The sequence below is a fragment of the Bombus flavifrons genome, chromosome 3, assembly GCF_040668555.2.
Source record: "Bombus flavifrons isolate JBK064 chromosome 3, iyBomFlav1_principal, whole genome shotgun sequence".
NCBI lineage: Eukaryota > Metazoa > Arthropoda > Insecta > Hymenoptera > Apidae > Bombus > Bombus flavifrons.
The window spans coordinates 13,757,849-13,770,769 of NC_138444.1; the positions used below are offsets into that span (position 1 = coordinate 13,757,849).

The 12,921-nt window shown below is 33.0% G+C and overlaps 2 protein-coding genes across 7 annotated transcripts in view; one reads left to right on the top strand and one right to left on the bottom strand.

The window, feature by feature from the left end:
* The first annotated feature begins 5,597 nt into the window (after positions 1–5,597).
* Positions 5,598–8,469, top strand: Vps52 (vacuolar protein sorting 52). The gene is made up of 9 exons (XM_069109033.1): positions 5,598–5,997; positions 6,133–6,308; positions 6,391–6,775; positions 6,846–7,028; positions 7,107–7,232; positions 7,324–7,508; positions 7,591–7,675; positions 7,751–7,954; positions 8,030–8,469. The coding sequence occupies exons 1-9, from the start codon at positions 5,764–5,766 to the stop codon at positions 8,453–8,455; spliced, it is 2,004 nt and encodes a 667-aa protein (XP_068965134.1). The 5' UTR covers positions 5,598–5,763; the 3' UTR covers positions 8,456–8,469.
* A 104-nt stretch (positions 8,470–8,573) lies between these two features.
* Positions 8,574–12,921, bottom strand: part of LOC138177821 (ras guanine nucleotide exchange factor R) — a 29,126-nt gene continuing 24,778 nt past the window's right edge. For all 6 annotated transcript variants that reach the window (XM_069109026.1, XM_069109028.1, XM_069109030.1 and 3 more), the window contains 5 exons: positions 12,411–12,526; positions 11,863–12,000; positions 11,220–11,421; positions 10,144–10,365; positions 8,574–9,541 (listed from right to left, as the gene is read on the bottom strand). In XM_069109026.1, coding sequence (XP_068965127.1) covers positions 9,453–9,541; positions 10,144–10,365; positions 11,220–11,421; positions 11,863–12,000; positions 12,411–12,526 — 767 coding nt within the window. In that variant the 3' untranslated portion in view covers positions 8,574–9,452. The remainder of the gene's footprint in view (positions 9,542–10,143; positions 10,366–11,219; positions 11,422–11,862; positions 12,001–12,410; positions 12,527–12,921) is intronic.

Genomic DNA, 12,921 nt, shown 5'->3' on the forward strand with positions numbered 1-12,921 from the left:
AAAGAGAGAGAGAGTGAGAGAGAGAGAGAGAGAGGGAGAGAGACAAATAAGAAACGAATATCAAGTATTTTGAATTTGGTGTTTCGCGAAGTAACAAGATTTTCTTAGAAAAATTTGCTTAAGAAGATACGATGAAGATTCGCGAGTTTTGCGGGGCAACTTTCTCAAGCTTTGTCCATATTCTATGTCCCTGTTCATATTATAATTTAGTAACATGATTTATCGTCGACCTAAAATTCAAGTTTCGTTCGAGGAGAATTTCGAAGAACGAGCTTAGGCCCATTCGAAGAAAGAAAATCATCGAACAGCGAAACGAAGAAGCTTGCGTGAATGATCGAAGAATATCGTTGCGATTTTCACGAGTTCTTCACGAAACATATGTGTTCACTCTATAAAGGCCCATTTGTAATTAAATTGCGTATAACTATAAGGTGGTTGCGTTATGGTCGACTAGTTGTACCGCGGATCTTTGGAAGCGCGTGTCTTTCGCCTTTTTCTTAACTTATTTGCTTATTCTCGTTCTTCGTCGCGCGTATATTCCTAGTAAATACGAAAGCTTCTATTTATTGATACTTTCTCGTCGATAAAGGTGTGCCGGTGATTTCGTCGCGACTTGGATCTCCTCGAGTCCGCTCCATTCGTTAATCCACGTCCTCTTTTTCTCTTCTTTCTTATCCATCGGTCGACTCACACACGAGGAAATATTCTCAATTTATTTTGCTTTTCCATTTATGGGTCGATTCTTTTCGTTATAATTTCCCAACTATTTTCATTTCTTAAACGTAAATGATACCAGATTGGTTGAAAATTTAGGAAGAAAGATATTAACGAGTAAATCGAGAATTATTTCGTTGCGACGTTGAGTTTCCTTTGGTTCACGAAAACTAATCGTCCGCGCGAGTTTCGCGAGATAAAAAGAGCGAGAGAAAGGAAAAGGAGGAAATTCGTACCAAAAAGTCGATGGCGAAAAGGCGAACGAGTTCAAACCGAGAGTGATTAACGATGCTAGTCAATTAGTAGCGGCAGCAGGCAGCTAAGGCATTAAGACATTGTCGGAGAACAATTTTCCTTCTTCTTTTTTTTTCTTTTTTTTTTCGTTTTGAAACGGCGAGATACGGCTCGAAAATTTACTTTAGAACAACGTGGTGATTCGTCGTTCAAATTTCTGACGTGTTTCTTCCGATTGATTACGCTTACAAATAATCGTTAAATAGCATCAATAGTTGATAACTCGATAATTACGAAAATTGAACTTTCACCGTATATCGTGACAATCGCCATTAATGGAATTTTCTCATCTTTTCATTTGAAACGCGTTATGTCAGAAATCATGGAAAAATATCGAATCACCAATTTCACCAACGATTTGAAACACGTAGTCTTAACGATTTCGACTTCAAATCGGACACCAGAATATTATTATTGAATATTAATGCCAGTCCTCGAGTTCCACGTTTATTTATTCTGAAGAGCCGGCCAAAATGTTACCTGCGAGGCAAATAGAAAAGTTCCGCTCGCGACATAGTCTAACTCTATCAGCATAATTAAGGCGTGACGACGAGAGATTTATACAGTCACGAACGCGTTGTATCCGTTAAATTATTTCGCGTGTTAACGTTAGAAACTAAAACACGTGTTCAAGTCGAAGAAGTTTAAGTGTCGAATTCGTTTAAGTATCGTTCGATTCTGCTCGTTTCTCCCTTTCCTTTACAGCCTCGAAGAAAACAGAGGGAGATCATCGAACAACGTATATTATTTTCACGCGTTTTTATTTATTTATTTATTTATTTATTATTTCGTTTTATTAAGCGGCGCCCGAGCCAGCTATCGAACATCTGATACGACGAACTAATCCGAATATTCGATATCGATAGAGAATCCGTGGTTAGATACGCGGATATCTATCATAACGACAGCGTTTTCGTTTCGTTCTCGACACTTGAGCGGCTTCGAATTCGCGTACCTCGAAATTTGTAGCAGCGCTACACGCGCGCCGATACTAGTATTAGTTCTTGTTTAATTTCTATTACCGTTGCTGGGCATTGTTTGTTTCGAATTCTGCTTTTAATTGATGCAGTTTCGCCTCCTGGAACGCGCGCCTCTCGGATAACGGAAGCACAGACGTTTCGAGGAGGGATCATCCTGCTCGTTTGCGGAATAATTAACGAGCAGAATTGGAATCTTCTCTGGTTTTTCTTTTCTTCCCGGTCTCGAGAGGTTTAGGTTTTAAGTTAATTTTTTTGACGAACTCGACGTTTCGATGGCCGAACCAAACAATTGTACCTACCGTGAACAACGTCCACTTTCTGTACCGCTGTTTTTAAAACGAAATTTTAATGGAACAATTTATGGAACACGCGTCTCGAACCGGCGTGCTGCGTCGAGGCCTCGAGGCTCGAAGATCGTCGGGATCATTGAAACGAGCCTTTCTGTCGAACGTACGAATGATATACAGTAGAACTTCGTTTGTGCAAACTTGTCGGAAGGCAAGCAATTTACGTAATTGGAACAAATGTGATGAGATTTTTCAATTTGCTCATTAATCCTCTATCATTAGCTATTTATTATTATAGTAAGAGTTTATTGGATTCGTATTCAGGTAAATACATTCAACTGGCAGAAATTCATTTCATCGCGTATCAACCGAAATGAGATTGGCCGACTGAAATTTCGTGTAAACAAAATAAAAGTTCGTGTAAACGAAGTTCTAGCGTAATTGGAACTCAACGAATGATCGTTAGAATGATTGCAAAATATGAAATGTCGAGCAGTGAGATTAAATTTCCGAGTATATTCAGCGTTTATTGTAATGCATGTGAAACATTTGATATATTTCATTTCAAGACTGAGTTTGATCGAGAGTGATCTAGCTTGAGAAACGTAAGACGGCAAATCACGATCAAACTGTTAGGAATTAAAACAGTTCTGCGTAAATACGCTCTTTCCATGCGATTTGAAATATTCAATAGTATCTTTTTCATTGTATCGTAAGAAGCACAATTTTTGTGTAATTTCGTGATTCACAATTTTCAAATAATTCGTGTCTAGTCGAAGAAAATTGTTTATGTAATGCGCGCCGCTGCTCGTAATAGTCGTCAGCGAAAACGAACGAGAAATCGAACGATCGCTTGTGATCTTCTGGCGATTATACTTTATTGCGCTAATTAGTTTTGTAATAATTGGACTGTGGATATTTGTGCAATTATGAGAGATTTAAATATCTAGGAAATTTACAGAATTCGCGTGATGTACAAAAATATCAGAAATATCCAAAGTATTCGTGATAATATTTAAAGCATTAATTATTAGATTTCATTTATTTGGATGCTTTCAAGATATGAATTGAAAATATGAATTTGCATAAGCATTCGCAGTCTAATGTACGTCAACACGTACAAGGGAAAGACGTCCTTTTCAGTTGCATACAATTAGCTTCGTATAATTAGTCGATTTTGTAGCCACGAATGTTCGCTTTCACCTAATCGAGTCAGGGCAGGTTCCTCGCGAGTTTAAAACAATTGTAACGCGATCATGATTTTAAATCAAAATAAGAAAAGAAGAAAAAAAAAACGAAAAAGAAATAATTCCAGAATAGAGTTTCTCTTGGAGCGGTAGGGGCAAGTACAAGCTTGCCATCTGTTAAGCTTCGTTGAGATTAGTCAAATTACTTGAATTCAAATGATTTCAAGTTAAACGAAGACTTTACTATGGACTTTACTTTAATATGGAATATGAAAAGAAAATAATTTGGTCCAAATCCATGAAAAAAGAAAGAAAGACAATAGTAGCTATTACAACTGTACTTAATTTTTAAACCAAACAAAGAGACAATTTTGAGATTGATTGACTGTATAACAGAATTTTGAAATTGTTTCTCCTATAAATAGCGGAAGTATGATTTATCATAATTTTACTGTATAGTCTTCAATTGACTTGACCATGAGAAATTCTAGTAACTTGCCCAATCCGAACGATGCTTTGAACGAAATTGAACACATTTATCTTATACATCTCTCGGGTGAATTAGCCGAGGAAAACATTGTTCGTTTAGTGTATGGTCGATGGATATCTTCTCTTCGTTATTTATTTATTTATACCATTGATAATGTACGGTCAGTCATGAAACGTTCACAAGCCAAAGAGGCGGAGCTAGTAAAAGCGAAAATAGGCCTGAAAGGTTACTTTCCGTGCGACTATTGATATTATCGTTGCTGTAGTCTTGTTACTTATTATTATTGTATTATTATTATTATTATTATTATTATTAATATTATTATTATCGACTTATATAATAAATTATTCTTATTACCGTCATCGTTTAAATAAACCTCGCCAGCGTCATCGTTAGTCAGCTCGTTTCGTCGCATTCGTTCATTGATGTCTCCGTGTGCAAGATTTCGGATATTTCCGGTGCGCGTGGGGAATGAAAATGAAAGACAAAGGATCTTTTGTAAATTGTATAAAAGAAAAAACAAGAAGTAGCAAAAGTTGTAAAAGGAACGCGAGAAATGTGCGAAAATAAAATTTTTGTGAAGAACGAACGTTCTATTTCCTTTACCTTCCCTAAATTCCAGATAAGAATGCAAGCTGCGTTTTAATATAGTTCGTACTATGTAATTCCTTTATTTTTATTACATTAAATTAACAAGGTTTTTAATAAGAGAACTATTACACTTGTCTCGTACATTTTTTATACTTTTCTGTATATTAAATTCGGATATTGATACAATTATAGAATATACAACGATAGAATTAATCAATTGAATCGAATGTTAGCTTTACAATATAATAAAGTAACTAAAATAAGACGTTACAGTGTAAGTGACATAATGGTTCAAGTTGAACTACGGTATAGATGGTAGATCGATAATCGGTACAACAGAAAGCATACCAACTTAAATATGCAATGTGAGCTGATAAATACATTTAAACGTAAATGCAAACTAAACATGGCATTATTAAGACTTTGCGTTTCTCGTTCTGGAATATTATACAGAATACCGACCTCGAAACAAATCAGATTTTTTTATATATAAATATAAGCTAAAATAATTGTTTAACTATTGTAATTAATTCACTCATAAATTATTTGTTGAAATTAGTACTCGGAAAAGGTCTTCGAATAAATATTTTTTATTCATTCATTTAGACTGGATGGTAAGATTGTATTTTATTTGTAATTCCATACGAAACTTTACTTTTAATTCAAACCACTATATACTGAATCGGTAATGTCGCATGTGACAAAAATGGTAAGAATCGAATGGAATCGAATCGAATCGAAACTACAAATATAATAAATTTGTCATATAATATCAATGATAATAAAATAACTATAGTGTCATTAAAAATATAATATTATTTCTATTATTAACATATTATTAGAGTAAAATATTAGTAATAGAAATGATATTATACGTATATTATGAATGTCTCTTTTATATTATTAATGCCACGTTGTCCACGTCATCCCACATAAAATTTAAATTATTTAAAAAATTATTACTAGGAAAATTATATCCTAAATAAATAAACTTTTTTACCCATACATACGTATTTATTTGTAATGATATACTTGTTCTTTACTTTATCTATGGCCCAGTTCCGTGTAACGCGTGTGAGACCAATGAGAATGTGAGTGACCGTTGTGACAGTTCTACAAGTGAAAAAGGTTTGACAGCAGAGTAAGGAATGGCGTTTATTACTGTGCGATATAAATCAATTTAATTAATAAATTAATTAAAGAAAGGGAAGATTTGTAAAATGTCGGGTGAAATTGATATCTTTGAAGATAATGAGGTGCAATTACCTCAAGATCTTGGAGATGATGTTGTTCAAGAAGTTTTGAAGACTGGTACGGATTTGCGTCAATATTCCAGACAAATTGAAAAAGAATTAAAAGAAGTGGAGAATAAATCTATTCAAGACTACATAAAAGAAAGTGAAAATATTGCAAGTCTTCATAACCAAATTGCTGCATGCGATAATATTTTAGAGGTTAGATTTTAATCTGGATGAATTACCAGTATCTACAATTTATAATTTCTAAAATTTGATTACGACTTCAAAAATAAAATATATTAAAAGGCACAATGTATGATTTAAAATGCATTTCAAAAATTTTGTTTACAGAAAATGGAATCAATGTTAATGAGTTTCCAATTAGATTTAGGAAGTATCAGTTCAGAAATACTTTATCTACAACGTAAGTCTGTAGCAATGAGTCAACAATTGTCTAATAGGCAAATTATTAGAGGACCTCTTAGTCAGTTTATCGAAGACATGACAGTGTCAGAAGCTCTTATTGCGTAAGAATTAAGAATAATACAAAGATAATATCTCATTTAAAATTTTAGAAATATTCTTAAATTTGTAATTATAATTTATTAGGGGAATAATGGATTGCCCGGTGACTGAAAAAGAATTTTTGACCCAACTACAAACATTAAATCATAAAATAAATTTTGTAAAGGAGCAGAGTTTTAAAGAAGCAAAGTCATGCTTAGATGTGAAAGATATATTAGAGAAACTGAAAGTAAAAGCACTAGCAAAGATCAGAACGTATCTTTTAGAACAGATTTACAAATTCAGGAAACCAATGACGAATTATCAAGTCCCTCAGAATAATATGTTGAAGTATAAATTTTTCTTCGAATTTATTTTAGCAAATGAAAGAAACGTAGCTGAAGAAATTTGTGGAGAATATATTAGCACAATGAGTAAAATATATTATTCATATTTTAAGTCGTATTCTTCGAGACTAATGAAACTGCAGGTAAAATAATAGTATCAAATCTTAAATAGAATGATAATCGAAATCTCTTTCTAATTACTAAATTATATAGTTTGAAGAAGGAGCAACTAAAGATGATATGATGGGAGTTGAAGACACAGCAGGAAGAGGTATTTTTCATAAAACTATATTAAAGCATAAGGGTACAGTATTTTCTATAGGTAATAGAGGAGATGTATTAACTTCTCAGTTGGAAGCACCCATTATAGTACCTCATACTGCATCTAAAACAAGGGTGAATATGGAAATTATCACTTTTAAGATAAAATCATATATGGAAATATTAATACAACAATTTCTTTTGTGTTTATAGTATCATTACGAAGCTTTGTTCAGGAGTGAACAATATGCTCTTGTAGATAATGCTTGTAGAGAATATTTATTCTTAACTGAATTTTTTAAAGTACGTGGTGTGCAAGCGATGGATATCTTTAATCAGGTAAAATACTTTTCATTGTTTATGTCGATTCTAATAAAATGAACAAAAATGAATATATAAAGTTACATACTACCATGTACTTAATAATTAGGTAATGGGAAAAACAATAAATCTAATGGTGAAAAATCTGCAATCTTTTGTGGAAGATTGCTATGATACCATCGCTTTATTCTTGTGTTTACATTTAGTAATGCGATATCGCTTAACTTGTCATAAAAGAGCGGTACCAGCTTTAGATAAGTATTGGGATAACATGACATCAATAATTTGGCCTAGGTATTTAAATCAACTTAATAATATAATTTTTAATATCTTAAGTGGAAGTTTAAATATATATATTTTTTGTTTGAATCGTTAGATTCGAATACGTTTTTCAATTGAATATTCAAAGTATAAAAAGCTGTGATCCACTAAAACTCACCCAAGAAACAGGACCACATTATGTAAGTTTATATCATTAAAGTATATGTTAACGTAAGTTTTTAGAAATAGTAATAGTTCGAGAAATTTGTATGTAGATTACACGAAGATATGCTGAATTTAGTGCTGCAATGGTTGGCGTAGTTGAAGGATTTCCTTGTGAAGGGGCTACGCAATTATTAGCGGAATTGCGAGAAGCCGTGCAATGTTTCCTATTAAGAATGGCAGCTACATTTTGCACTAGAATTCAACAACTAGTTTTTCTCATCAATAATTATGATTTGGTTCTTGGTGTATTAATGGTAAAACAATTAATTTATTGCACTTAATTAATATCGTAAAAAGAAATGTGTTATAGATGTAACCATATTCCTTAGGAAAGAACACGAGACAATTCAAAAGAAGCAGAAAGTTTTCGCGATCAATTAAATGCACGTTCTTCGGAATATGTCGAGGAAATTTTAAGTCCACATTTTGGAGGTATAATACAGTTTGTTAAAGAATCCGAAGCCATGATCGAGAAGGGTCAACCCGATGAATCAAAAAGACAAGAGGGAAAAGCATTGGCTCTTGTACAATCATTTACGAATAATTGGAAACGTGCGTTAGAAGAAATTAATCACGAAGTATTAAAATCTTTTCCTAGTTTGGTACTTGGTACAGCACTGGTACAACGTGCAATGACACAGTTAGTGCAATATTACCACAGATTCCATAAAATCTTACCGCCAAATGCTCGTACACAATTAACGAACTTCCATCATATAATGGTGGAAATGAAAAAATATAAAGCGAATTATTAAAAAGAATAAAAGAATTTTTATTAAAATCAGGCAGAATTATCGTAATAATGTATAACATTATATCAATTTTATTATTAAATTTCGTCGATTTAGAACGTAATGTAATTGTAAATGTTATATATATTTATGAATGGAAATATTATATACTTTATTTATAAATTATCTTTACAAAAATAAAAAATAATTTTATTATCAATATGATTGTATAATTTTTATCTCTATTCTATTTATTGCATATAAGTGAGAAGACGAAGGATAGTAATTAGTCAAATATTGAAAATAACATTAGAAGACATTAATTATGAAAAAAACATAGACTGTACATTTATTTATAAAATAATACACACTATAATAATACTAATCATGGTATTGCGTTACCATTCTATACAATTAGGCAATTAATTTTTCGCACTTAGTGGCTCGTATAGCTTGCGTAGCAACATGAGCGATTAACACGCATCTATGTTATATAAATTAGTCTTTCTATTTGTTTATGCCTTAAAAAAGACCCCATTACATTTATGCAATTTCACAACATCTATGGCAAATCCTGTCGATTTATCCTTATTGTTGAACTTAATGATAGTTCTAGAGATTTATCTTTCCTTCCTTTCCCGAGATACCTACGTTTTTGTCTCAATTACGATCTTTTTGAGACGAATACTTTAATTCTTTGCGATTTACTGCAATAACCCCTAAGCGTTAAAAATTCTTTTTCCTTTTACTAAAATTTTATTTTCTTCATTATCACTACATATTTCTAAAAACAGAACGTTTATTAGGCTAGTATATTATTCATAAATTATTATTAGATTATCACGTAGTGCAAACCTAGTCTAAGATTATTATTATATTTTTCTTTAGCAAATCGCAAAGAAGTAATAAGTATAAGAATATAAATATTTTTCGTGTACTGTGACTGACATGTGCATTTCCTCTTAAGACGCCTAACTTTTCAAACTGAATGTAACCGATCTACGTAACCGATGTGTAGTGGCTATAGTATGCCGTCAATTGCGTGCAAAACTCCATTTGTTGCTGGTATATTATGTGTTACGACATGTGCCTCGTTCACTCGTACTCGACCTGGAACAACATAGGAAATAGTTTACAATCTTTCTTCGTTACAAAATATCTTCTTTGAAAGGTTGTTTCATAACGGTAATTACTAAATGGAAAACAATTAATTTGAAAATAATTATAAGCAATTATAACATTGAAAGTGAAAGAACAATTTCAAGGGATAAAGATGGGTGGGGCAGCACGTATGCATCCATTAAAAAGAAATTCATTCCATATCATGCTTTAATGAATACGTTATGGGGCGAAAGGGAATGTTTAATCACGAGGTGGGGGAATCACTGCTTAACGAGCAAATAGGTTATTAGGACGCCTATTTTTTCACCGTTCGCGTGCCAGACTACAATTTTTACGGGAAGAAAATTCTTTGAATTTTTCTAGCTTAGAAGATTATTATTCAATACGTATGTTTCGTTCAATTAACATAACTTTGAACAGGAAATCAGGAATTCAGATTCGTTGGTCATAAGTAGTTAATATTTTCTCCAAGCAATTAAATTTGTTATTTAAAAAAAATTATAACATATATATTTTGATAGGATATTTTTCTTGTAATATTAAATCTTACTTAATACTTTATATTTTATAACGGAATATCTTTCACTTACCACCATTTTTGTGAATATGAACAGGCGACTGAGGACGAAGAGTATCCTTTTGCAAATAATACCTCATACCAGCTGTGTATAGGGTAGATGGAATCACGTGTCTCGAAACAATCGTTTTCGCAGCTTCTGGTCCGTCTTCTTCCGTCCAAACCGGTGCTCCGTCCTTCGAAGATGATTCGAAAGCGGAGTCCGTTGGTGCGAAAACGGTGAAAGTTTTAGGTCCTGCAAAAGTTATTTCCGCATTACTGAACTGTTAATAATTCTAATTTTAACACCTAAATGTTATCATACATACAATCATAGACAATTATGACAGCTTCTGTTAAATTTGACTTAATAAATATCGATAGAAGTTCAGATTATTGAAAATTTGATGAACTTTCGTTAAAGTAAGTTTGAAAATTTCATTCAGTCGACTTGAGATAATTTATTGATTATTATTATTAATGCATATTTCACGCTTTAAGTATAACTCATTCTCTTCGAGCTTTGCTTAAAATGTATCCTTAAAATGTACAAAAATCAAGTTACATAATTGTTACACGATATAGTTACAGATAATTAATGAATTACGAATTATTATATCCACGTATTTTTAAATAAAATCTTTTGAAAATCATAAAATATCTGGCTATATGTACGTCATTAAATAACTATTAGCCATCTATATCATTAACAGATACAATATTACGAGCACTGTTATTGGGTAAAGGCTCATTAACCCTTCAACGATGGAAAGAGTTTCGTCAGAAAGTAAACAAGTTCTACGAATGATGAAGCATCGCAAACGATGATTTAGATAAGTTATCGAACGTGTACCGGTTATTTGAATCATCATCAATTTCTCATCAATTCCTTTTTATTACCGAATACAAGAAATCCATAAACTACATCTTATCTTGTGGCATTTCAAAGAATCAGGTATGATTGATATATAAGTCAGTTTTGTAGCTGATAGTAATTTAACAGTTCCCTGCAATTTTATGCGTTCATAAATGTGCGTTATTATTTATTTTTTATTATTTAGTTATTATTATTATTATTATTATTATTATTATTTATTCGATCTGTCTTACCTGATAAAGTATCTTGAAGACCGGAGATGTAAAGCATTTTAAGGAAGATGGTGAATCTTCTCTCGCGGTCAGCCTGCAACGTTTGCACCAAATCGCCAACCGGAAGAGGAAACATCACCCTATCAACGGCATGGGCGACACCCTGTGGTATCTCGATGTCCCGTTTATTCGATGCCACTTTTGCGCCATTTATCGTTGTCACCTGCTTGTAAAAATGAACAAAAAAAAAAAAACATAGCGCTGTTAACGTCGCTTTCTGCTTAGATCAATGTTGATTTTACTCGTTTTAAGAATTTAAATAAAATTACACAAAGTTAGTCAAAAAGATACGCAACAGTAAGAAAGATCATTCGTTTCAATCTTTACCAATTTTGGATCCCTGGAAAAGAAAAGATCGGACGATCGTTTATGTACGCACAATGTTATGCATTATTAACGAGCGAATGGAATGTTTTCCAGAAGGTCGACAAACTAGATCAACGTGAAACGATCGATCGAGCAATGCGGTGTATATGCAGCGCTGGTTATGACTCATTGATCCAAAAATGAGAATCGATGAAGACAAATTGTCGTTAAGGTCAGTGAGATTGTCAACGATAACATAATCTGGAATTACGAGGTCTCTGTGAAATAAGGGACATACCCTGATGTCGTTCCATTCATGGTCGTGCATTGCGTATTCGTTCACTCTTAATTGCGTTCCAGCCAAGCTAACACCAGTCATTTCATCTTGCAACGAATCGATCCTGAAGGCTCCTGGTATCACGTGGTGCAGCAGTAACTGCAAATTAACCATATAAACCATATAAATTCCAGCGATATAGTCTACTTAATCATCGTATAGTAGACCATAATTCCATTTAAGGCACAGCGGTAGTTGTAAATTAATCATACAAATTCCATCCATGTAAATTTTATTTAATCATGGTAAATTACTTTTACCCATAATACTATTTAAGAGAGAATTATTGATCAACAGAATGTGGCATGTTACCGTGACGTTAACTCCTTAGAAATATAACTACATTCTGCAATCCAATCAAAAATTACTACTTATCAACGTATCGTGCAATTACTCTTCAATTCGAGGATGGAATTTCGTTTGCTCGTGAGGAACTAAAAAGATGATTCTCGCGGGATTAATATCGCAAGCAATCGTTGCCGTGTTATAAATGAACAAAAGTGACGTACCCCGCTAAGAAGTCGTGGATTATCTCGGAACTTTTGCTCTGCCTTTTCTGGACCACCAAGTTGCACCAAAAGCGTCCTGAAAGCTTTGTCTGTCGGCACAAATATTGTGTACGGCCCTGTAATATCATAAAACAGTTTTTACAAGCGTAACATTAGTTACTTCTCTTGTAACATCGAATCATATTCATTAAATTCAAATGGTAGTCCAAATGATCGGTTCGAAAGTGTTTCGAAATAAAATAACAGAAGCGATCGTCGCGAAAGAAATTCGAGACAAACTTCGATTACATGCTACTTTTTCTAACACGTAGATTATTTTTAAAACGTAGACGATGAATCTCAGATAGAATGACTCGCTGTTTTATAATCCTATTTCAAGTATTCGTCTACGTTTCGCACGATATTGTGTAACTCGCTGTAGCTTAGCGTCATTTTACGATTTACGACAGGGCGCGTTTGTTCTGGATCTGGCTCGAGAGACGTCACGAGAGTGACAAACGCATCTTTCTCA

Excerpts from the sequence above, each read along its gene's own strand:
- Vps52 (XM_069109033.1), top strand. The coding sequence starts at position 5,764 with ATGTCGGGTGAAATTGATATCTTTGAAGATAATGAGGTGCAATTACCT. Across the intron at positions 5,998-6,132 it reads CATGCGATAATATTTTAGAG|AAAATGGAATCAATGTTAAT; the intron begins GTTAGATTTTAA and ends TTTTGTTTACAG. Across the intron at positions 6,776-6,845 it reads CGAGACTAATGAAACTGCAG|TTTGAAGAAGGAGCAACTAA; the intron begins GTAAAATAATAG and ends TAAATTATATAG.